This window comes from Schistocerca gregaria, chromosome 9 (assembly GCF_023897955.1).
Source record: "Schistocerca gregaria isolate iqSchGreg1 chromosome 9, iqSchGreg1.2, whole genome shotgun sequence".
Taxonomy (NCBI): Eukaryota; Metazoa; Arthropoda; class Insecta; order Orthoptera; family Acrididae; genus Schistocerca; species Schistocerca gregaria.
Window position 1 is genome coordinate 29,668,184 of NC_064928.1, and position 27,492 is coordinate 29,695,675.

At 39.4% G+C, this 27,492-nt stretch overlaps 1 protein-coding gene across 1 annotated transcript in view; it reads left to right on the forward strand.

Annotated features, from left to right (window-relative positions):
- Positions 1 to 27,492, forward strand: part of LOC126292122 (gastrula zinc finger protein XlCGF17.1-like) — a 139,781-nt gene that overhangs the window by 87,029 nt on the left and 25,260 nt on the right. Inside the window, exon 5 of the mRNA XM_049985953.1 lies at positions 13,636 to 13,685. Coding sequence (XP_049841910.1) covers positions 13,636 to 13,685 — 50 coding nt within the window. The remainder of the gene's footprint in view (positions 1 to 13,635; positions 13,686 to 27,492) is intronic.

The following is a 27,492-nucleotide window of genomic DNA, read 5'->3' on the forward strand; positions in this document are numbered from 1 at the left end:
ATTCATAAATATTTTTTAATAAATAAGTTGCTGTAAACTCATAACTTCAGTCCTTTATTTCTCAAAACTAACTAAATGTCACTTAGTTCATTCTGGCAAAAGACCACTCATATGTAAACTATAATTTTTTGACAATTGATATATTTTGCAATTTTATACCTTTTGTATGTTCAACACCAAGTGTTGAAAAATTATAATATACATATATGAATGCATGTCACAGATAAATATACATGAGCTTAGAAATAACAGTTCCATGTTTACACTATACGACAGTTATGCCAAATATTATCAAGAATTGTGACTACCTAAGATTTGACAATAGTAATATGCAGAGCAACCAGTAGACAATGTAATAGGGCACATTTCAGGTCCTGTAGCATGTATGCCACTGCTAGAAGTGGATAATGTATAGAAACTTACATTGGCGCTACCTTATATACGGTTGTCATTTTGTAGACATCGATTTACATACAGTTATTTGTTCTTCTGTATCAGAAGCCACTGATGATGGTTATAAACCCAAAAACGGTCAAATAGACATTTCTACTGCGGCTTGTGGTGCATAGAAGATGCCCTTTAATAAACAACAATAGGGTATCTTGGCAGGAACTTCTGTGCGTGTCCATCTTTACATTGATTGCAAATACAGCTTTGTGTTGTCTCTCTCATGCTTTAACTGCCTCCATTGGCATTTATGTTGGTACATGTTGACTCAAATGCCTTGGGTAAATTTTAAATCTACTCTGTATTGCAGCCTTGCTATTGGCTACACTTATCCTTGTTCCTACACAACTACATTTACTCAGATATCATCTTCAGTTCAAAGGTTCTGAAATTTCCCTGTATCCTACAGAGTTGGACATGGTATCTCACACTATTCGAACAGTCACATGACATTTCACTAATGCAGTATGAGAGCAAGCAATACACAGGAACTAGAGAGCTGGCCACAACAACAGGTTATCTTTATACTCAAACTGAGATAAGTTTGTGGGTCACAAGGGGAAATAAATCCTCCCATTTATATTCACAATGGAGACTCAGGGTAGATTTGAACTAATTTGCAGTTAGGGTTCTCAAACAGTATGTATTTTAATGTCAGCACCCACTTGAAATATAATAAAAAACAATAAGTTTACATAATTTTTTAGTGTGTAAATACAGTGATACGAAACCTTTTTTTTGAATGCCGCGTCTCACTGATGAAGGCAGAAAATGTTAACCATAAAAAGGAAGTACTTGCTTTGATAATGGGGCAAGATGGTCCTTCTCGCAAATTACAATTTAGTGTGGAAGGAAAACAATTGTAAAGTCCAGACAGTCTTCAGCAAATGAATCCAAAACAATGAATATGTCAACAATTATCAAATTACAACCAACTACCTTGCCACCTGTACCACTGACATGTTTGTGTTTTCTCAAGCCCAATTCTCCGTGTCTTTGTAACAATATCAGTCACAATTGATTTCATTATGTACAAACAATTTCATAACATGATTTTACTGAGTGATTCCAGAGAGCGACATAAATACCTAGGAAAAGAGGCATCTGACCGACCAGTTGGCAAAACTCAGCAGAACCGACAGTTCCTCTGACAATATCCGACACAGGTCCAAATGAAAAGTCAGGATGAAGTTTCACGTATTATGACCCTAATTTCTGTAGAGTTTCCGTGCAATAAATTATTTTATTGTTTCTGTCTAAAAATCTGTACAGTCAAATCGTGTTATGAACATGTCTTTTTACTAACATAAATGCACATTTTTCTCTTTTCCATGACCTTTGAAAAGTTCAGCTAATATCTTTTATACTTTTTTTTAATGTCTATAATATTTGCCCACATAATATTGTAATTTAACATGGGGCTAAATTCAAAATAAATTTCAGGTTTTATAAAGAAGTCAAACTTTATATTAAAACAATGAAGTAGAACAAAAGATACCGGGACCTTGAAGAACAGCAGACAGTCACTGTAGAAGCTGAGTGAACCAAGAACTATATACCCAAATAGGGAAAATAATAACACCATTGGAAAAGGAAAAACATTTTTTGAGGTGTGTTCTTAGAATGTTGCAGGGCATTGGTACATCAGATAACACAGTTTCTTGTGAATGGGAGAACCACAGTACACTGTATCCAAGAGCTACAAAGGGATCTGGAAGAAACAGGAATACAGGAGCGAGAGATTTACAACAGCGTGACTTGCAAATCAAAACTTCGAGCTGTTACAGTTTTCTAGGGAAGTTAGACCCAAGGCAAGGACATCACGAACAGAAAAGTGAAGGATGTTACAAAGTATGAGAATGAAAGGATACAAGACAGGGATAAAGACCCGAAGAAATGGAGGTGACTCAAATTGACATGGTCTTCAGATGACCAAAATCAGCAGAAGAAGAAGAAGAAGAAGAAGAAGAAGTATTTTTGTCAGACATTCTTAACTTTCCAATTACAAATTGAATCCAAATCCTCTAACAAGTAACCACAAATATCTGTTATCTACTCAAAACAACACACCAGTGTCAAAATCTCGAAAACAGGAAATTGCTACACTAACTCAGAAATATGCAACATCACTCCTTAGTTTGTGTTATTGTTTTCTAAAGAAACATGTATAGCTCAGTGGACACACAATGACAGACTAGCTATGGTATGGGCATGATAAGTTGGCCACTGACTCCCAATACTGATCAGTAAGTCTGCACCATTTGGAACACTTCGTGTCGACTGTTCTCTGTTTCATATTGCTGCCACCTCAAAGTCATGACACTGTATTTGCCTGATGTAGTGCTGATTTTACTTAAAATGAAATACAATTACAAATCTTTACTAAATGTTTTGATTGGAATTTTTCTACTACTCACTGCATTGTATTAAAACTGTCTTCATTCAATTTTACATTCCTTGCTACAAATAGATACTGCATTTGAAGATGACTGTCTCTGTAGTGCACATTTATGAATCCGCGTTACTTTGACAAATTTATACTTTAGCAGCCGATCAGTACGAATTGCGAATGCTCGTGAGTTGCATTACGGGAAGATAGTAAAACGTACCCCCTCTCACATTCTCTAACCCTGCAGTTACCACATGTCTCTGTCCCTGGTGCATCTGCCCCAACCAGTGTCAACTACAATCAAGCAAATCTTAAAATATTACTGCCTGTGTAAGTATTTTTGTTGGTTACAGAAGAGGAAACTAATAGATGCTTTTTATTGTAAAATACAGCTCAGGACTGTGGCCACACACATACCTGATTTGGGCTGGATGTAGCCAGTAGGCCGCACTTTGTCGACTGCTAATATAGACTGTATTAATGATCAGTTTATAAATTATTTCCTGAATACACAAAAGGTATCACACGCATTTAATGTAAAATGAACTGTGCCTATCTGGTTTCATTTTGTTTGAGATTCTAATAAGGCTAGTATCACCTCATAAAATCTCTTCATTGTGGTATCCATTTTCTTTCAGAATGAGATTTTCACTCTGCAGCGGAGTGTGCACTGATATGAAACTTCCTGGCAGATTAAAACTGTGTGCCCGACCGAGACTCGAACTTGGGACCTTTGCCTTCCGCGGGAAAGTGCTCTACCATCTGAGCTACCGAAGCACGACTCACGCCTGGTCCTCACAGCTTCACTTCTGCCAGTATCTCGTCTCCTACCTTCCAAACTTTACAGAAGCTGTCCTGCGAACCTTGCAGAACAGTTTTAATCTGCCAGGAAGTTTCATTTTCTTTCACTTTAACATTAATACCTTATTATTCTCTTGTGTGAGACAAAATGAGTTCCTCGTACATCATTGGTAGATTGTCTACTAAATGGGGAATATATATATCCTAGTGCACCCCTGCTTGCAAATTATCAAACCAGCAGTGGCTAATTGTGTACAGGCAAAATTAATTAGCAAAGGAAGTTCTCATACTGTACGAGGGTGAGTCAAATTAAAATCTTAAATTTTTTTTTTAATATTATTTATTGTGCAAAAGTGGTACAAAGCAGTATCACTTTTCAACATAATCTCCCCCAAATGCAAGTCCTCCAGCGCTTACAAAGTGCATAAATTCCTTTAGAAAAAAATTCTTTTGGTAGTCTGTGCAACTACTCATGCACCACGTGGCGTAACTCTTCATCAGAATGGAACTTCTTTCCTCCCATTGCGTCATTCAGTGTCACTCAGCGGTTTTCCTTCACTATGCCTTCAACTACTGCAATGTTCTGTGGAGTCACAAATCGTTGTGCCTGACCTGGATGAGGAGCATCTTCCACTGAAGTCACACCATTTGCGAACTTCCTACTCCATTCGTAGACTTGCGGCTGTGACATACATGCATCACTCTACTGAACCTTCATTCGTCACACCTTCACTACGCAAAAACCGAATAACAGAACGCTGTTCTTCCCTGGTGCAAGTCGCAAGTGGCGCGGCCATCTTTATACTGATAGTGCAAGGGTATGTGTGCATCTACACTATGCTGCCACCTACAGGCCATTCTGCACACTGTTTGTAGCACACTTACCAACTTACGGGATAACTGCGTGAAATTTCTATTTGTTATTACAAATTTAAGGTTTTAATTTGACTCACCAGCTGAACCATCTACTGTAACTGGCAGTATAATATTCTTGAATACTAATGGTTCCCAAGACTTGTGTGTAAAATTCCATTTTTTGTCCTGTTATTTTCGAAGTCTATTGTTTTGTCTCTTAATCATTGAAAAATTATGTATTGATCAAATGGTCATTTTCATGTGAAAGTTTTTATGCCTAAGAACATGTAAGAAAATTTGAGCATTCTGTGTCATACATAAATATTAGTGGTGGGTTTTACTCAAAGTTAACAGTCGAAGGCGAAAACGTTGTCTTGCAAAATGTATTATATGTCCCTGAACACAGCACAAAAAACAATATATTGTTTGGTTATTTGTGACTGTGTGATTAGCGAAATGCTTTGTGAAGGAACATTTCAATCTCCCTTTTTATACTAGAATAACATTTGAAAGCGTTCCCAGATGGTAGTCAGCTGAAAACAAGAGACAGACATTCTTGTGAAACAAGGAAGAATATTGGTTAGAAATTACATGTTTAATAAATGAAATGAAAGAGAATTATACTGTATCAGAATTGTGATCATTACAATAAATGACACTGGTAAGATTAGTTGTGGAGTTAGTCTCAACAGATTCTTCTGCCTTCCAAAAATGACCAGCAATTAATTGGATTGAGTGTCGGTGTGTTTGCTTGATAATTGATTAAAGGCCCAAGAAAACTTGAGATACATTTATAGTATTTTTCAACCCAGAAGTAACATTCAGAAGTGTAAAGTGATGCTAGATGTTTGAGATTCTCAGTAAAGTCTGTCTGGTGAGGAAATAATAAATAGCGTTGAGACTTCAAATATTTTAGGTGTCATATTGATGAGGTGAAAACCATGTTTTGGAACTTGTAAAACAAATTAGCTGAGCAACATTTGCACTTAGAATCATTGCAAATATTGGGGGGGAGGGGGGGGGGGGGAGATAGATTAGTAACTTGACATATTTCACATATTTTCCTTCAATAATGTTTTATAGATTAATGTTCTGGGGTAACATATATTTAACAAAGAAAGTCGTCATTGTAAAAAAAGTGCTGTAAGAATAATATGTTGTACTCACCCGTGATCGTCTTGTGAACATCTGTTTAAGGAGCTATGCATTTTGACTACTGCTTCACAGTGTATTTATTCCCTCTTGATGTTGACTGTAAATAATCTGCTGCAGTTCAAAAGGAACAGTGATATACCTATTTACGATACCTGAAGAAAAAAAAATGGCAGAAATTACTCTAACTTAATGTAGTCTTAAGCACAAAGAGAGGTGTACAATTTTGCAACCAAAATTTTTGATGACTTACCCAGTGATACATAATGTCTGACAGAGAGCAAAGTAGAATTTGAAAACAAATTGAAAAAGTTTCTTGTTGACAACTCCTTACATCCCATAGAAGAAGTTTAATTAATGCAAACTGTAAAAGGTGGTGGATAGAAAGTACTAATTCACATCTGCAATACTAGGTCAAGGGTAGATTGCTACTCACTGTTAAGATAACATGTTGAGTTGAGGTACTATGTGAATGTATGTATGATTTCTTTTCTGAAGAAGGCATTGGCAGAAAGCTAAATGTGAAACAGACTTTTTGTTGTGCCTGTGTGCAACTCATTGTGTCATCTTTATGGTGAGTAAGAATTTCCTAATATTGTTTGTATTCCAACCCATAGTTTCCATTGTTTAACTCACATCTGTGAATTAAAAAAAAAGTAAAAAAAATGTATTTTAAATGGTCTGCATGTAACCATATTTACAAATTAATGTGCGATGAGAATGTAAGGTGACTCAGTCCACATCATTACAACGTATTCTGCAAATGACCCATGTAACATGAAACTAACTGCCTACAATGTAGGAAAAGACAGATTGCTACTTACAGTAAAGAAGACATGTTAGGTTGCAGACAGATGCAATCAAAAAGACACTTATATAAGCTTTTGGCCAAAGCTTTCATCAGTGAAAGAGAGACAGAATCAAGTTATGCATGCAAGCAAGAACGCCTCAGACACACACACACACACACACACACACACACACACACACACACACACACGACCACCAACTCCAGCGCATATATATATATATATATATATATATATATATAAAACCAAGATTCCAAGACTTACCAAGCAGGAAAGCGCCGGTAGACAGGCACAATAAAATAACACACAAACACACACACTAAATTTCTAGCTTTCGCAACCAACGGTTGCTTCTTCAGGAAAGAGGGAAGGAGAGGGAAAGACGAAAGGATGTGGGTTTTAAGGGAGAGGGTAAGGAGTCATTCCAATCCCAGGAGTGGAAAGACTTACCTTAGGGGGAAAAAAGGACAGGTGTACACTCGCGCGCGCGCACACACGCACGCACACACGCACGCACGCACACACACACACACACACACACACACACACACACACACACACACACCTGCACATACACAAGCAGACATTTGTAAAGGCAAAGAGTTCGGGCAGAGATCTCAGCCGAGGCGGAAGTACAGAGGCAAAGAAGTTGTTGAAAGAGAAGTGAGGTATGAGCGGTGGCAACTTGAAATTAGCGGAGGTTGAGGCCTGGCAGATAACGAGAAGAGAGTATATACTGAAGGGAAAGTTCGCATCTCCGGAGTTCTGACAGGTTGGTGTTAGTGGGAAGTATCCAGATAACCCGGACGGTGTAACACTGTGCCAAGATGTGCTGGCCGAGCACCAAGGCATGTTTAGCCACAGGGTGATCCTCATTACCAACAAACACTGTCTGCCTGTGTCCATTCATGCGAATGGACAGTTTGTTGCTGGTCAATCTCACATAGAAAGCTTCACAGTGTAGACAGGTCAGTTGGTAAATCACGTGGATGCTTTCACACATGGCTCTGCCTTTGATCGTGTACACCTTCCGGGTTACAGGACTGGAGTAGGTGGTGGTGGGAGGGTGCATGGGACAGGTTTTACACCGAGGGCGGTTACAAGGGTAGGAGCCAGAGGGTAGGGAAGGTGGTTTGGGGATTTCATAGGGATGAACTAAGAGGTTACAAAGGTTAGGTGGACGGCGGAAAGACACTCTTGGTGGAGTGGGGAGGATTTCATGAAGGATGGATCTCATTTCAGGGCAGGATTTGAGGAAGTCATATACCTGCTGGAGAGCCACATTCAGAGTCCGATCCATTCCCGGAAAGTATCCTGTCACAAGTGGGGCTCTTTTTGTGGTTCTTCTGTGGGAGGTTCTGGGTTTGAGGGGATGAGGAAGTGGCTCTGGTTATTTGCTTCTGTACCAGGTCGGGAGGGTAGTTGCAGGATGCAAAAGCTGTTTTCAGGTTGTTGGTGTAATGGTTCAGGGATTCCGGACTGGAGCAGATTCTTTTGCCACGAAGACCTGGGCTGTAGGGAAGGGACCGTTTGAAGTGGAATGGGTGGCAGCTGTCATAATGGAGGTACTGTTGCTTGTTAGTGGGTTTGATGTGGTCGGACGAGTGAAGCTGGCCATTGGACAGATGGAGGTCAACGTCAAGGAAAGTGGCATGGGATTTGGAGTAGGACCAGGTGAATCTGATGGAACCAAAGGAGTTGAGGTTGGAGAGGAAATTTTGGAGTTCTTCTTCACTGAGAGTCCAGATCATGAAGATGTCATCAATAAATCTGTGCCAAACTTTGGGTTGGCAGGCCGGGGTAACCAAGAAGGCTTCCTCTAAGTGACCCATGAATAGGTTGGCATACGAGGGGGCCATCCTGGTACCCATGGCTGTTCCCTTTAATTGATGGTATGTCTGGCCTTCAAAAGTGAAGAAGTTGTGGGTCAGGATGAAGCTGGCTATGGTGATGAGGAAAGAGGTTTTAGGTAGGGTGGCAGGTGATTGGCGTGATAGGAAGTGCTCCATCGCAGCGAGGCCCTGGACGTGCGGAATATTTGTGTATAAGGAAGTGGCATCAATGGTTACAAGGATGGTTTCCAGGGGTAACAGATTGGTGTGTGGACCGTCTCTCTCTCTCTCTCTCTCTCTCTCTCTCTCTCTCTCTCTCTCTCTCTCTCTCTCTTATTGATGATGGGTGTGGCCAAAAGCTTTATGTAAGTGTGTCTGAATTGTGCCTGTCTGCAACTTGACGTGTGTTCTTTATGGTAAATAGCAAGCTGTCTTTTTCCTTCATTGTTGATATTCCTACCTGGAGATTTCATTGTTCTATTTTTGCCTAACTAACTAGATTAAGATTGGTAATATAAAATATATACAACAACTGAGAAGGAACTAGAGGAACGTAAAATTAAGAGAAAAGTGTGTGGATTAAAAAGGGCATTGGCGAGGAAGTACTTTTCTCCTGTCAGAGCAGCATTTACAGAAACAGAAGATTCAGAAGTGGTATGAAAATCAAAGTGATAGGTTATTAATGAGGACAGTGGTTTACTCTGTGGAAGGAGGAAGATTAAATGGGATTTACAATATACTGGGTGTGAAATATGAATTGAAAGTAAAGAAAGAAAAAACTTTGAGGAGCAGCAGAAATGAAATTAGCAGTGGACTTGACACCAAAATTGTCATTGATGTGGTAGATGAAGTGAATGAATTTTGCAATTTTGGAAACAAAATAACACAGACAATGAATGAAACAGTAAAGATATAAAAAAAGCAGTGTAGCACATAAAAAGATGGCATTACTCACCAAAAGAGGTCTGCTATCGAGAAATATTGGCTTTAATTTTAGTAATAAATTTCTAAGATGATATTTGTGCAGCATTGTATTGAAGTTAAATGTGGATCATTGGAAACCAGAAAAGAAGTGAATCAAAGTGTTTAAGATGCTGAAAATTAAATGGACTGAAAGGAAATGATGAAATACTTTGCACGAATGTTGAGAAAAGGAATGAATGAAGACCACTTGCCAGAAGAAGTGACAGATTTGCAGTACATTTGTTGAGACAGCAAGGAATTATCAGAATGGACATTGACTCATTAATGAGTATTTCTTTTTATCTTCCCTGAGAATCATTGTTCTTTTTGAGTTTGTGAATTGCTGAGGTGACCAATGCTGGAACAGCCGGGACAACCAGGAAATGCAGGAATTTTTTCATCTGGGAAAAACCTAGGAATTTCTTAAGATTCTAGGTATTTTTTTATTGTTTTAGTTTCCAGTTAAATTTTTGTAATTTTTATTGGTAAGAACTGTTATTCTAATAAAGAATTTTATGTGAGCCCACTACTGCAAAATAATAAAGCAGCAGTAAAATGTGAAAGAGAGAGAGAGAGAGAGACTAGAAAAAAGAACTTGTAAACAAAATGCAGTAAACACAAGTGTCTGCCATCAGCAAAATGTGTCAAAGGCTTTAGGAGAAAGACTACGCAATACTTCATGACAACTACAGTAATTGCTTTTGATGTCACAGATGTGTACGTTTCTAACAAGGTCACGGGAAAATATTGTGAATGGTGGTTTGAGAAGTGCTGCTTTCAAATTAAATTTCCTTTTATGCAAGATGGATTAAGTTATGTGTGGGAATGTGTGATGAATTTCTTAAATTAAGAAGTGTTTGACTCTCATTCAGAACTCAGCACTTTGAGGACCAGCCACTCAGAAAAAAATTTTGGTCCAAATACTGGCTTTTTATTCCATTATTTAAAATTTTACTGGCACATTTGTGTTTGATATGTCTTAAATGGTAACACATGCTAAAAACACCAGTATTGTACATCACAGCTTAGCTTTTCTTGTAACTACACTGTATGTGTATTAATTTAAATGATAAACTTTTCCTGTTTGTATGTTCAAGCTATTTAAGTCATGTTGCTATTGGCTAACTACATGCTGTGAATATCTGCTGTCATTAGCTGACAAGATCATGTGATGTGAGCTTTGATTGGCTAACAAAAACACATCACAATCTCATTGTCAGAAAATTGGAAACTACCTGACTTTATTTGACAGAATTTTTATTAATACTTTCATTATACGAAAATAAGCAATGTACATATTGCCACGCATCAAAGCTCTTTTCAAAATGTGTTGTTCTTTTACTGGGTTTCATTTTCTGAAGTGCTGAATAGTTTTATGCCAATGTATAAATCCTTTATCGTTCAAAGGATTGATAAGTTGTACAGCTCTGGGGTGAAGTATGTTGTCACGTAACACGGGAAAAGATGTACTTTTACCCAGGGAAAAAAGTGTATTTCTCACGTAGGAAAAAGTGTATTTTTAACCTGAAAATCTGGCAAAAATCTGAGAATTTTTTTTTCCCCTTGTCCATGTATAGATCCCGCGGAACCACATTTTCTATTATAGTGAGGGCACATTCTGTCCATTCTAACCACGGATTGTATGGGGTTGTTTGTCATGAGATTTTCTTGAAGGTTCCACGTATTGGATCGCAGTCCTTGCCGTAATTGTTCAAAGTACTGTGAACAACCACAAACAGTTGGACACGGTGTTTGACAATCATTGGCAGTGGTTTCCCAAATACTGGTGTCTCTTTGGCCCTTTTTAAAGAGTATTTCTCATCGTTCTTGTACAGTTTCAGTTGCCCTCCTTGCTTTTGTTGTCTATTTTTGAATTAGGAGTACATTATTTGTTTTGGTAGGTATCTATCAGGCATGCGGGTAATACGAACAACCCGAAGTAGGTGTTTGATAATGATGGGCTCCTTGCTGGTAGTATTTGTTTCCAGCAGGTTACTGATATTGGCACACTGGTCTTGCCATTTCCCTTTCAGTATTTTCCCGAGGGAACACTTACGATATTTCTCGAGCAATTTTAGATGTCATGTGTAGGTGATCGAGGCCTCAGACCTGTTAGTAAGAATTGTTATAATGTTAGTATGATAGGGAAAGAAATTGGTCTGAGTGCTGAGGTAATGGTTGTTGAAGACACTGTCCTGCAAGTGGCCAGAATTTTGTCTCACTATCTGCTGCTCCTTGGTAATACCTTGCCAGAAACACAGTTTCCTTTTAGACCAAACTGAGGTGCAGTTGATATGGTATTTAGCACACGACAAATGCAGTAATGAATAATTTCCGTGGTACTAGAAGGAGCCACAGAGAGCAAGAGTTTTAGAGGAAGATAGAGATTAAAATACATATGACAAATAACTGAGGAGGTTGTGCGGAGGTGCTGTTCTGAGATGTGGAGGTTAGCACAGGAGAGGAAACTGTGGTAGGTTGCATAAAACCCATCAGATGACTACTGATGAAAGGCGTTTTTCACCTTTAATTTTAATTCCATTATAATTAATTACCTGAATTATGCCCAGTTTTATGAGTCACTCCAATGCTTTCACAGACAGCCTGCATGGCTTTCCGCACAGGAATTGTATACAAGTTATTCTAAATGATGAACCCATTTTAAAAACTTTGTATTTATTAGAGTCCAAAATTAAAAAGCCTTATACCAATGAAAAGAGGAAGTTTCAGAGTTTTTTTTTCCTTAATGTTTGATATCTGTTTAATATTTTGTAATAATTTGTAAATAATTAGCTTTTAATAATTATTTAATAATTAGGAATAAGATAAATGTCATAAATGTTCAGTGTTGCCACCATTGGCTGAATGGCAAACGTCAATGTGGTAGCCAAACTTGTCCCACATGTGGGAAAGCATATCTGCTGTTACTGAGTGCACGGCAGCAGTGATCTGGTTCCGTAGATTGTTCAGAGTGATTGGTAGAGGTGGGATGTAAACAGATTCTTTCACACCCTGTAAGAAATAGTCACAGGGTGTGAGATCGGGAGTACTCGATGGCCAGAAGTGTGGAGCCAGGACTTAGAGTCTCCCGCAACAGATCCGGCATTGAGGAAGGGAGTCATTCAAAAAGCTCGCACATCATGGTGTCGATGGGGTGGAGCTCCGTCCTGTTCAAAAATGAAGTCCTGGGAATCTTCTGTAACTTGAGGTAACAGCCATTATTCCAATGTGTCCTGGTATGTGATTCCCATTACAGTTCCTTCTGCAAAGAAAAATGGTCCGTAAACCTTTGTATGGGATATGGAACAGAACACGTTGATGTTCGGTGAGTCTCTTTTGTATTTCAATGGTGAATGTGGATTTTCCAAACCCCATATGCGAACATTGTGTCTGTACATGGGGGTTGACTTTTCCACTAAAGTGAAACATTGTTTCATTTCTAAAAATTATATGCCTTAGAAATGCTTCATCCTCTATCTTTGCCAGCACATAACCACAAAATGCGAGGCACTTTTCTTTGTCACTAGGGTAGAGAGCCTGCACAAGTTGGAATTGGTACAGCTTGTACAGCAAACGCCTTCTCAGAGCTTTCCATATAGTCGGTTGGAGTATACAAAGTTCTCAACTGGCTCCATTGGTAGACTTATTGAGACTGCGCACGAAACTCTTGAATCAGTCGGACATCGTCCTCTGACACACGTGATTGGCCTGTGCTTTTTCCTTTGCATACATTCCCAGCTGTTTAAATTGCTCAAACCTATGGCAAATGCTTTTGCGAGTTGGTGGTCGAATACCAAATTTGGTACAAAATGCTTGCTGCACTGCACTTTTTGACTCACTTTATCCGAACTCGAGAATGCAGAAAACCTTGTGCTCCACAGTCACCATCCCACTCACAACTGACAGTGAAATGGAATGGGCCTATTGCCGCACAAAAGCTACCAGCCGCTTCTGAAACAGTCGTTGCCTGCTTGCCACCGCCTACCAAAAACTTTGAAACTTCCTCTCTTAATTGGTGTAAAGTTTGTTCATTTTTGATTTTTACTTGAATACATATGAATTTTTGAAAGTGGTTCCATCATTTAGAATAACCATGTATTTTCATCTTGGGCACCACCATTGTATGTGTTGAAGCCATTTTGAGTGAGATGAGACGTCTGGCACTGCTTTCACATTTTCTTATTTCCATATGTTGTTAACTGGGATGCATCTAAGAGATAGAATTCTTTGACATTCCATAGATATCTCATTTCAGCTGTTGGAACAGTGTTCACATTAGCTTTACATATGGTCCATGCTGCAGCACCATACAGTAGCAGTGAACCTGTTATTTTATTATTATTATTATTGTTGTTGTTGTAATAGATGTTTTTATTTCTTCTTTCAGGAGCTCAAACATGAAGTACAGTTGACAAGTAATGGCAGTGAATCAGAAAGGTAGAGTACAGTTTATTTTTGTCTCTCTTCATTTTTATATTGTGCAAGCGTCATTTTGCAGCTCCATGTTGTAATCGGAGCAGCAGAACATAATGCTATCACACTTATTCACAGAATATTGAATGTTGTTGACTAGTGTCTATAGTGTTCACACACTTGATCTGCGAAACACTCAGTCTCTTGCTCCGTTTCACCAACAGCATGCATTCCTGTAGTTAATTAATAGCTGTGCACATTTTGAAACCACTCATGTGAACCTCTGGTAAAGTTCTTAATTGCCATGAAGATTTTGAGGAGAAAGAATTGGACTCTGCAAGTTTTAAGCTTGTTGTCTGTTGGAGATATGTGAATGACATTTGTTTAGAGTGGCCCTATGGTGAAGAGAAACTTCATCAATTCTGGAGCCATCTAAATTCCAGTTACGGGAATGTCAAATTCACTTTGGGGCCCCACATCTCCACGATATGTGCTCAAAAGCCAATAATATTTAAATTATTCTTCCACATATTCCGTATGATGAACTTGCATTTGATAGTCCATATAGTATCCCTCAGCATAGTTGTAAGTTTTTGCCAGTGACTATGTTGTTCATGGAGCACACTGAATGTCAATTAAAGCCAAAAACAAGGAAATGGATAAAGAGGAGAGCACACTAGCAAACTCTGTAGCTTTTCTTCCCTTTATCAGCAATATTTCTTTCAAATTAGCCAGAATGCTATGGAAATTTCAGGTTAACATTGTTTTCTGACAACCATTTAAGATTACAGAACTACTGGGATCAGTGAAGGATGACGTGATTGCAGGAGGCTGGATTTTAGAAATGATCGTGTAGCATTGATGGCTGGGTGGCCCCATCCCTGGGGAGTTCAGCTGCAGGGTGCAAGTCTTATTTCAGGTGACGCCACATTGGGCGACTTGCGTGTCGACGATGATGATACGATGATGAGGACAACGCAACACCCAGTCCAAGAGTGGAGAAAATCTCCAACCTGGCAGGGATTTGAATCCTGTTCCACTGTATGGTAGACAGATATGTTACCACTTAGCTAAGCAGGCAGACTGGAATCTAGAAAAATACTTTGCCAGTGTGGTATGGATTGCTTAGGCCAGACCACACGCTCTTTGGAAGACCACTGTACCAAACACCAATGCTGCAAACAGCTTTCGCAACCAATCAAGTCTGTTATCACTGAGCAGTGTACCTCCACTGGGTATTAGTGTGATAAATAATAATTTTGACCAAAGCGACTTCTTTTTGAGACTGTTATTAAAGAAACCACGGAAATATGAGGGCTATTCAATAAGTAATGAAACACATTATTTTTCTCGGCCAATTTTGGTTGACGAATTTGTTGTGGAACATCGTGAAATATTCGTGCTTCAGCCCCAATAGTTTCATGACGTTTTGGTAGGTGGCAGCACTGTAGGTGGCCTCAGAGTAGTGCCTGTAACACAAGTGCATTCCAAGCAGAGAGCTGTCATTGAGTTTCTTTTGATGGAAAACCAGAGCCTTGCAGATATTTATAGACACTTGCAGAATGTCTGTGGAGAGTTGGCAGTGAACAAAACCACAGTGTGTCATCGGGCAAGGCATCTGTCATTGGAACAAGCTTGCGAAAACCTGTTCCATCTCCTACGTACTGGCTGCCTGTGCACACCCTGAGGACATTGTGAACTGCTTCTGCATGTCTGTCAGCACAAAAATGCGTATGAATTTCTCCTTCTTCATGATGGTGCAAGGCCTCGCACAAGCCTGCATAGCTGAGAGAAGCTCACAAAACTTCATTAGACTGTTCTTTTATCATCCACCCTACAGCCTGGATCTTGCAACTTCTGACTTTGAGGCTGTCGCATTGGTTGTAAATTATGTTGAAATATAGGGTTTTGTAACCAAAGGAATGGGGAATAATATATTGTATTGGAATCCTGAATAAAACCGACCAGCTTTCAGAGAAATGTGTTGTCTACTTATTGAACTCCCATCATACACGCGGCAGCGAATCTGATGAAATGCAATAGTGAGTACCAGTTGTATAGTTTGTGCAACTTTATCTAATCTATGATTTATTCTAAACGAAGTCAATAGAGTACACAGATGGTCACAATAAATGGCAACTCTGAGGGCAGCTGAGTTCCGCAGTTGCACCAGTGACAGTGCTGCCTGCCTGGTAGTGTGATCATTCAGTCAACACAGTTGTAAAGCATGTCCAAAATGTACACGCAGCTTACTAGGAAGTTGTGAGCTCTGCAAAATCCATGTACTATTTCATATTTACCTGACAAACCCTAATTCAGGTCTATATTTCATTTTTGACAAATGGGTCTATTCCGACATTTGTAAAAACAGCGATGGTACATTAGTCCTTACCAATGTAAAATTGCCACCTTCTGAAGAAGACAAATTTATGTTTGTCGAAACCTAGGTAAGAATTCTTTGTCCATTGCAACTGGTCGGCTGTTTATAATTTTATACATACATGTATAAAAACAAAGAGGGAACAATAAGAATGGAAGACCAAAAACGAAGTGCTCAGAATAAAAAGGGTGTAAAACAGTGTGTCAGTCTCTCACAGAAGCTGTGGCAGAAATAAAGGAAAGATTCAGGAGTGGTATTAAAATTGAGGGTGAATGAATATCAATGACAAGATCCGTTGATAATGTCGCTATCCTCAGTGAAAGTGAAGAGGAATTACAGAACATGTTGAATGGAATAAACAGTCAGATGAGTGTAGGATATGGCTTGAGAGTGAAGAAAGATGGAAGCAATAAGGAGCAGCATAAATGAGAATAGCGGTAACCTTTATGTCAACATTGGGGACAAGTCGTGATAGATGAAACAAGGAGGGTATAATGGGCATATTAGCATATATGAAGAGGGCATATCTGGCCAAAAGAAATCCATCAGTATCAAACAGTGGAATTAATTTGAGGACGAAATTCTTGAGAATATACTGATGTAGTGCAGCTTTGGGTGGAAGTTAATCATGGATTGGGCAAAACTTGAAAAGAGGATCAAAGTATTTGAGATATGGTGCTGTATAAGGATGTTGACAATTGGGTGGGAAGGGGGGGGGGGGGGGGATAGGCTGACAAGATAAGAAATGAGATTCTATGCAGATATGGCTAGGACAGGAAAACCTGGAAAAAATTAACAAGAAGGAGGAACAGGTTGGTAGGGCATGTGTTACCACATCAAGAAAATTTGAATTGAACTAGAGGGAGCTGTAGGGTGTATAAACTGCAGGAGAAGACAGAGATTGGAAAACACCCAAAAAATAATTGAGCAAAATTTGGTGTGAGTAGTGCTCTAATATGAAGAGATTTGCAAGAAGAGGAAGTTGTGACAGACTGCATCAAACCAGTCAGTAGATTGGTGACAAAATCATTGCTACCCATTCGAAATTACCCATGTCCAGAACCTGTTTATGCTGACCTGTCAGTTAGAGAAATGTTTACTCTCATGAAAGTCGACAGTAAATGGCTATGGAATGTTCTGTGGACAAACGGAGCCCATTTCCATCTCCAAGGACACATCCATACACAGAATTGCAGAATATGGACAACAGAAAATCCTGTACAGCTTCAGTCTGTTAATGTAAGTGCGTGGTGCAGGTTGACGGCCTTGTTTATCGTACGGCCATACTTGTTCGAGGAGATGGCTTCTGCACATCCCGCTACCTGTACTGTCACTGGTAAACGCTATGAGTCTTTTGCTCGCCAACCTCAATCTGACCCTTCAATAGTGCGGATATGTGGGCAGGATCATTTTTATGCACTCTTACATACATTGCATAGCCAGTGAGGCACCTGCTGCATTTTGGAAGTGCTACAATCAGTTATCACTCATCATTTTCCTATTACCTGGCCGTTCAGGTCACGTGACCTTAATCCAAGTGACTTTTGGCTGTGGAGTTATCTGAACGATGCTTTGAATCCGTTTGACTTTCGGATATGGAGTTATCTGAAAGTTGTTGTGTTTAATGATCAGATTACAAATGTAGCTGAATTGAAGGTACACGGTGCGCAAAACATTTTGAATGTGAGCCATGAGACACTCCCATCAGTTGTGGAACATGCTGTTTCTGGATTTCAACTTGTCAGAAAATGGTGAACAGCATTTTTCATTCATTCTTCATTGATCCACTGAATCATTTTGTGTTCAGGGAGTACTACATGATATGGGACAAGTGATCATAGTAGCTAAATATTTAAAAAAATACACAACACCTAGACTTTGACAATTGTATAATAGTTATAGATTACAAGATATAGTCCTAGTATACTCACAAGCTGTTAAAAATTGAGGTCAACAAGGCCTAATTAAATTTTGAGGATACAATTAAAATAAAATTAAGTACAGGTAAGCATTACATAATTTATACAATAGTTAAGATTTACTAGATAAAAATATCTACATACAAGTAGATCAATTTTTTACAGTCGGTTAGGTCTTATTGAAATTTACATTTTGAAGATAAATTATAGTACAAAAAGACAATTGTGCAAATATACAGGGTGTTTATGAATGAATATTGGGGTTTTAATGCTTTATAATATATATTACATTAAACTTATAGTTATAAATGATATGTCAAATGAAAGAGCAACTCAAACAGTTGTGTTTGGCACCAGTACGCAATGTTTTTGCCGCAATATGTGATTGGTTGAACTTCACAGTACCCAAGCAAGGGCCCAATGACAGGGCTTGCTTTGCATGGCCTCCACACTCACCTGACCTAACGCCATGCGATTTATTTCCTTTGGGGCTTCATCAAGGATCGTGTGTACGTGCCTCCGCTACCAGCAGACCTCCCTGAATTAAGAAGCCGGATTGAAGCAGCTGTTTCTACAATCATTGAAGACACACTTATCAACATTAGGGAAGAACTCGGCTATAGACTTGATGTGTGCCTTGTGAAAATAATGCTCACATCGAACATTTTTAAGGTTCTTGAAAAAACTGTTTGAGTTGCTCTTTCATTTGACATATCATTTATAACTGTAAGTTTAATAAAATAAATATTATAAACCATTAAAACTCTGATATTCATTTATAAACACTCTGTATTACACAGAAAAATCACACTCAGAATATTCATGTAAGTTAAAAAAAAAAGAGTTTTTTAATAATGTAGATCTAAGCCTTATTTTAAAATATGCTGGATTGTTGATGTTTTTTATGTTTAGTGGTAGATGATTATAAAGTTTAATCCCCACACATTTTACACCATTAGCCTACAATTTAGTGGAATTGGGAAACTGTGTCGGCAAGTATTTCCCTCTAGTGTTGTGCTGGTGATAGTCGGGGTTCTGTTTCAGGTCACTTTGTAAAACTTAGTGTCTCCAGTATGTACCGGCATGGAAGCGGAAGAATACCTACTTTTAGGAATAGTTATTTAGAAAAGTCTCAACTTTTTAAATAACATTATCCCTACAGCTTTCTTGTGGAGCTTAAATATTCTATTGGCCTCAGAACTGTGGCTCCAGAATATGAGCTCGTATGTGAGGATTAAGTGAAAAAGAGCATGGTATACTGACATTAGGATATTTATATTTGTGAATTTCCCTGACTGACAGAAGCATAAAACATACTTTACTTAGCTTGGTAGCTATGCTGTCAGTGTGCCTTTTCCAGCTTAGAGTGTCAGATATAGATATTACAAGGAATTTAATTACATTTACCAGTTCAATACTATTTCCACCTATAGTTGGGACGGTGGGATTTCTGTTCTGGACTGTATGAAATGTTAGGCCTACAGTCTTTTTTCACTAAGAAGTAGCCTACTAACTGTAAGCCATGAATCCAGTAGAGCTGTACATTGGTTGACTGCAGCTTCAATCCGAGTCTGTAGGTGAAGACGAAGATCATTAAATAACAGGAGAAATAGGATCGGGTCTAAAACTGATGTTTGAGGGATCATGTATTGCGCCAGTCTCACCACGACAGCTAAAAACCAGTTTCGTTGTTGCTTTTATGCAGTTTTTGACCTCAGGACAGTTAAATATTGATGTATCGTTGCTTTGTTTGTGGTTTTTGGCCTCAGGGCAATTAAAAACTGATTTTTCCATCCAACGTTTTTCAACCTTGGCATGGTGGGTGGGCATACTAACAGTGCCAAGACTGTTGAATTACAAACTTGTACAGTTATAGGCATTGCACAGTATGGTTGGTTTCCTGTGAAATTCTCACCATAGCCATAGTATTGAGATTCATCTGTCATTTGTAATCAAACCCATTTACACTGTGATGCTTACAGCGATATCTAGTGGAGAATTTTTGATAACGTTTCTCCGTTCTTTGATAATATTGCATTCAGATATGATGTCATTCTGAGCAGCAGTTCTTTTGTTACAGAGTTTTGAAACCAGAACATTAATTATAATAGCTATGCATACATCTGGAAGCAACTTAACTCTGTTCATGCAGATATCCAGAGTATTTGCATCTAGTATTTGACAATGGGTACACTTGAGGACTTCCAGAAAACTTGAAACATAAATTTAAACTTTTTATATTTATTGCTCGCATGCATCATGTCAAATATTTAACACACAGTAATTAGAAACCTGACGCTGTTTTATGCATGGAGCTTGATTCTTTAAGAAATTTGGGGTTTTCTGGTTAGTTAGAATTAACATAATACCTTTTGACATTATGGTTGTGTCGGTTTTATTGTTCTATCTTAATATCGATATCGCCTTTGGTGTTATACCATTTGTCCCCCGATTGGACCTTGTTAGGAGCACTGTTTCGTTTTCTTCACCAACGTCTTAGTTGAGTATGATTGTTACAAAATCTCATTTATACCAGAGCATATGTGTGGTGTGGGTACTGTAAGACCTTCGGTACACACACCGTCAGATTATTTGACTTGTCGCTCTAACGAAGTAGGCGAGTGTCAGCAATATGTCTCGTGGTCTTATTGCTTTAAACAGAACTTGATTAATTTTCACACACATTTATTACAATAATAACAAGCATAAAAATTACTTAACTTGGTTCTGGATGCTATTTACAATTGACAATCCGAAGTTCCTTTGGTATTGGTATGTTAATCTTATTCTCACATATATTTATGATACTTGACAAAAGTGTCTGTACATTTATCTTCGTGGCTATGTACAGGAATATGGTAATCTTATTAGGCGCAGACTGAAACTTGACTATAGACTGGTGCAGACAAATGCAGACTGGTGCAGACAAATGCAGACTGACTAATCGGAGGTCTGAACACTCATTATAATACTTCGCTCATTCATGTATCACTGCATGAGTGTGATCCGCGAGGAGAAAAGGTTCTACGTTAGCAGCAATCTCATTGGCTGCCTTACATATTACTACACGGATCTGCAGAAGCAGAATTTGGTCCGTCTCTATGGCAGCGCCATCTCGTAGTGTGGAGATGGACAAGTGCTGCGCCTGCGCTGTTGTGCTTAGCGGGGCGCGCTCTAGTGAGAAAGTTGTGTACACGCTGACTACGCGGAACTATGTACACAACAGTATGAAAGAGAAGACAAACAAACGAGCATTCGCAAACAATTTGACACTTTCTATTGTTGACTATATTGCATCTGTGAACAAGTGCTTGTGCTAGAGGAAACAAAAGCGAACATGAGATAACAACCATACAATTGCTACTTTATTGTTTTTTAATGCTAATAATTGCCTCATGAGTTTCACAACAAGGAGACAGTACGATCTTCTCTTCACCTGTTTGATCTGTATTGGCAGGGTGTGTTGGGCATGAGTAGGACTTAAACATATGTAGACTGGAAGAGACAACTCTCAACCTTTTCGAGAAAACTGAGTTTGAAAGTTTGAGGTGTGCTTGTATACTTTGTATGGTCGCTATAATTCAAGGGGTCCGCATCCGAGCTAGTAAGCACTTAGTTTTGTAAGCATCAGGTCTCTGGATCAAATCCCGCTGTTGATACTTCCCTTTGTTTTTTTCATTGCCACGTAATTCTAATAACAGGTATGTGTGGTGCACCATGTGTGACTAGCGAGAATGGTCTGTGTGTAAACCACGTTCATTTTACACTGAAAGAACAATGCATTTGCAAAGATTAGGCATCCATTACACCTGCTGTATGTCACAGTAATTATTGTCTTCCTTGTTTGCACAGTCAGTGTCATCGAGATTCAGCAGTTCTCTGTAGGATACACATTGTACTTGTCACAAATGTGAATATATTAATAAAATGAATGTACTGATTTGATTGATAATTCTTGTGTCTTGTCTTTTTATTTCCAGTTTCTTACCAAAAAAATTCTTGTTTGTTCAGGATAAAGAGTATGAAAATAATAAATTTGTTAGAATTACTTGGGAATGAAAAAAAGAGAGAAAAAAAATCAGACTTACCGGCAGAGCTTACTCGCTAGGCTGTGGACTCTTTGAATATTAGTGACAATAAAAAGTATATAAATATGCCTAAAGTTTTCAAAGACGATTTTCTTGAAGACGATAGAGAGTTGCGTGTTCCTGTTTACCTATATTCAAGTCCTCGTCTTGCTCCACACTCCTTGTGAATGTGAATCATATCAGTGGGGGGAAGGACGTGGGGTCCTCTTGTAAGTACAGCACTATTTAGAGACACAGTGCAAAACTTTGATATGTTCAGAGAGGATTATTTTGCATGGGACTGCGCTGTGTTGACGAAGAACTGAAAATTGGGTAGGAAAAGAGGAATTAGATGTAAGTGTGAAATGCGTGAAGAAAGTGCAGTTAACACTGAATTGCAGTTCCAACTTTCTTTAGTATTATTTCGAAATTATCCCTTATATCTGTCAATGCTTTTTGCTGGTTTCCAATGTAACTGAGGAGGAAATTTATAAACAGAACACTAATTAGCGACAACCAATAACCTGAAGAAAGCACAGCATTTACACTCTGGTTATTAGTACTGATAATTGGGAACGTAATTGTATCGCAGTGCAGTAGCTGCTGCAACTTAGTTCCTGGTGTCCGCAGTGACATACGCAAAGCAGTTCAAGAATTTTATTAACGTGTGGTATGTATAAGGAAGATAACGTCAATAATATGTGAGTAATGAAGTGTTAAAAACACATAATTTTTATCCAGGCTACTAGATAAACCTTCTATATCATTTGTTCAAGATTAGATAGCATTATCATGGGAAACGTTTATTTATTCTGTTACTACATTTAAAAAATTTTAACCTAAAAAGGGGCACATCAGCCATGTAATGGTAGTTACCATTTAACTTAAGCAATGAGTATGATCAAGTCTTTTGTATATTTTTAATTTTAATCAACATTATAGATACATATTCGAAGTAGTTTACTTCCAGTGTAATATTATGTGGTGATCCTTTTCAATAGAAAGTGCAAAGTTTGTGCTTATTCACTCTGTTGACACCTGATGGAAGTATGTCATGTCCCCATTTGGACCTTTGAGTGCTTCGACACTTTTCTGTCAGTCATATTTATTTTCCTTTGGCATTTGTGCTGCAGATTTCTTGGATTCCAAAGTACCTGTAGTATCTATAGGATGGGCGAGAAGTCGCCATGCCCCTATAACCCCTGTTCAGTATCAGATGATGATGTGCAGGTTAGTATCTGTGTTACTTCTTACCAGTTGTTGGAATTCATGCATACATGTTTACACAGACAAATTTTAATTTGTAGCCATGCCAGAGGTGAGCGGTCATAGTCACACTATTGAGAAGCGCTTAGTGACAAGTGTTTGGGTATATGAAGAACACACAATGAGACAGTTTATGGGTTACCCCAGGAAAGATTTAATAAGTCTGCACCACGAAAGGCTACCATTCTGGATTGGAAAAACATGCTCTTGCTTTTGGCAGTGTTGGACACAGGCCGCCGAGTGACAGGAAGAAGACACGAGAAGGAACGTGGGCCGGAGTCTCCGCTTCGACGGAACTGTCTCCTTTGAAGTCGACACACAAATGTGCTTTGGGAACTCGGTATGCCGAGAACTAAAATGTGAGGTCACATGAAAAAAGACCTTATCCCTTAGCTACTATGGATGTTGACAGAGACACAATTACTATGGAGGGGGTCTCTCAGATACCCTTTTTATTTTTATGTATAAAACCACTGTTTTGGTGTATATATATTTTCATGATTTCCTGTTGTTTGCTACACTTCTTGGAAACGAACTTCATGTAAATTTACATCTTGTACACAATGCAGAATATAAAACAATTTGAAAACTAAAACATAGCAAAATTTGCAGTTTATTTTTGTTTCGTGTATTACTGGAATAACAGCACATATTTGCCTCTCTACTCACTCACAGATTATTGTCAGGGAGATAGTATTACAGATTCGCAACATAACTGTATAGAAAAGTACATTTCAGTTGCGACAAATTGTACTTGAGTTTACTATTCATCGCTTCAGCCTTAGAGGGATTATTCCAACCATAATTCTATCAAGTGAGAAATTTCGCCAATTTTTTATTTTAAAAAATCAAGAAGAAAGTATTGAGGGCCTGGATATTATTTTAATTACTTTCAGCTTGCGTGCGTGTTACACAGATCCTCCTACAATTTCCAACTGAATTGGAACACCACACTTTTGAGACAGATGTATTGTTTTCCACTTCAAACAAGAGGCTGATGTTTTTTGTTATTAAAAAAATATTTCTGTATTTGAGACTCATATCTCCAAAAACAACAAGTTTTCTCTGAGATTATTTGGAATCTGTTGTATCCAGGAAGCTGCAAGACAGTGTTGAGTTGCCTTGTTCTTACGTTAGTCAGTGACTTCCGTTTTCTCCATCGAAAACATCTTTCTGCTCTTACCAAAAAAGGCACTTGACCATCGTCTGTCACATCTTCATTACGTTCAGTTTCGTTCTCCAAATTAGCGTGGATCACTACATACTCGAAATCAGTGTCATTATTACTGTGTTCAAAGTCTTCATCTGAGAATTTACTGAGGCATTCTTGAGCACCCACGTCAACCTTGCATAGAAAACGTTGCATAGAAGGTCTAGCTTTTCTCACCATGAAGAAAATGTAACGTTAAACACGACACACGCATATTGTGGTCTGTCTCAGAGACGTCTCAAGCCCACCACCCTCCACCCCTGAAAAAAGAAACAAATTGCGACAACAGTGCCAGATTTCTGACACGTATACACTATGTAAACAAAAGTATCCGGACACCAGGCTGAAAATGACTTAAAAATTCGTGGCGCACTCCATCAGTAATGCAAGAATTCAATATGGTGTTGGCCCACCCTTTGCCTTGATGAGAGCTTCCACTCTTGGAGGCATATGTTCTGTTAGGTGCTGGAAGGTTTCTTGGGGAATGGCAGCCCAGGTGTTCTGTCAGGACTCTCTGTAGGCCAGTCCATTGCAGTCATGTAAGCACTCCGCCGCGTCAGGCCGTGCGTTATGAACAGGTGCTTGATCGTGTTGAAAGATGCAATCGCCAACCTCAAATTGTTCTTCAACAGTGGGGAGCAACAAGGTGCTTAAAACATCAATGTAGGCCTGTGGTGTGATACTGTCACGCAAAACAACAAGGGGTGTAAGCCCCCTCCATGAAAAACACGACCACACCATAACACCACCGACTCCGAATTTTACTGTTGGCTCTACACACGATGGCAGAGGACGTTTGCTGGGCATTCGCCATACCCACACACTGCCATCGGATCGCCGCATTGTGTACCATGATTCACCGCTCCACACAACGTTTTTCCACTGTTTAATCGTCCAATGTTTATGCTCCTTACGCCAAGTGAGGCATAGTTTGGCATTTGCCAGCGTGACGTGTGGCTTATGAGCAGCCACTCGAGCATGAAATCCAACTTTTGTCACCTCTCGCCTGACTGTCCATAGTACATGCAATGGATGCTGATGCAGTTTGGAAATCCTGTGTGATGGTGTGGGTAGATGTCTGCGCATTTCACATTTTGACCCTCTTCAACTATCGGTGGTCTCTCAACAGACAAGGTAGGCCTGTATGCTTTTGTGCTATACGCGGCCTTTCACGTTTCCACTTCACTATCACATCGGAAACAGTGGACCTAGGGATGTTTAGGAGTGTGGAAATCTCGCATACAGACGTATGAGACAAGTGACACCCAATCACCTGACCACGTTTGAAGTCTGAGAGTTCCACAGGGAGCCCCATTCTGCTCTCTCGCGATGTCTGACTACTGAGGTCGCTGATATGGATTACCTGGAAGTAGGTCGCAGCACACTGCACCTAATGAAAAAGTATTTTTTTGGGGGGGGGGGGGGGTGTCCAGATACTTTTGATTACATAGTGTAGCTTGCTATCCTGTATGAAGGGACACAGAAGAGTCTACTTCACCTCACAGGGGTGAGTGAAATATCACAAGACAAAAAACTGTTGTTGTCTGAGAGACCATCCATAACATTTAAGGGTTAAGGTCCGATCTTTTCGACAGACGTTCGTAGACGAGTTTCGGATACAGACTGGAATGAGCGCATTTTAACAAGCTGCACTTTGTTAACTCAGTTTCTAAATGCAATGAACCGTGCCAAGGTTACGTTTTCAATGAGTGTGCCATTTATCGCAGCTAGAAATATTATCTTTTAGTCCAAAGGGAATCCCCATTACACAGTCAAGTTATAAAGGAACTCCCCCTCATGTGATTTGGAAATTTGTGGTAAGTTCCTGTGGGACCAAACTGCTGAGGTCATCGGTCCCTATGCTTACACACTACTTAATCGGGAGCAGCGCAAATCGTGGCAAGGTGCCTGAGACCACGCGGCTACCGCGTGCGGCCCATCACGTAATGATAAGGGCAGCGATGACATCACAACATCTCCTTGGACTGTACTTGTTTGAAGAGACTGTAAATGGCGTAAATTGATTTACACATGCTACAACATACTTAATATCTCAACTTAAGGAAAGGGGCCTCACAGAACGTATATCACTGCAGCCAGACGGAGCAACTCCTCACTAAGCTATTGCAGTGCGCGAGTCGTAAATGAACATTTTTCGGGACGGTGGGTAGATCATGGTTCATCAGCAACACTAGCTCCGATGAAATGGCCACCAGTTAAGTCCTGACCTCGCCACACCTGACAACTCGGTAAATGGGGAGTCACCAAGGCGCATTTCTCTGCACCTCGCCGTGCTACTCAGGAAGAACTGCGCAATACATGTCGCTCTACAACACCTGGCATCATACTGATATATTGGACACTTAATGCGTAAATACTTTTGCTGAAATAAATCAAATGAAATAGTAATCCGTAATAGGGGTACGGGTATTTCTTGCCAACCGTGTGCATTCTTATACACTGAAGCGCCAGAGAAAATGGTATAGCCATGCGTATTTAAATACCGAGGTGTGTAAACAGGAGGAATATGGCGCAGCGGTAGGCAACGCCTATATAAGACAAGTGTCTGGCGCAGTTGTTGGATCGGTTGCTGCTGCTACAGTGGCATGTTATCAGCATTTAAGTGAGCTAGAAAGTGGTGTTATAGTCGGTGCACGAGCGTTGGGACACAGCATCTCCGAGGCAGCGGTGAAGCGGGGATTTTCCCGTACGACCATTTCAGGAGTGTACCGTGAACATCAGGAATCTGGTAAAACAACAAATCTCCGACATCGCTGTGGCCGGAAAAAGATCCTGCAAGAACGGGACCGACGGCGACTGAAGAAAATTGTTCAACGTGACAGAAGCGCAACCCTTCCGCAAATTGCTGCACATTTCAATGCTGGGCCATCAACAAGTGTCAGCACGCGAACCATTCAACAAAACATCATCGGTATGTGCTCTCGAAGCCGAAGGCTCAATCGTGTACCCTTGATGGCTGCACGACACA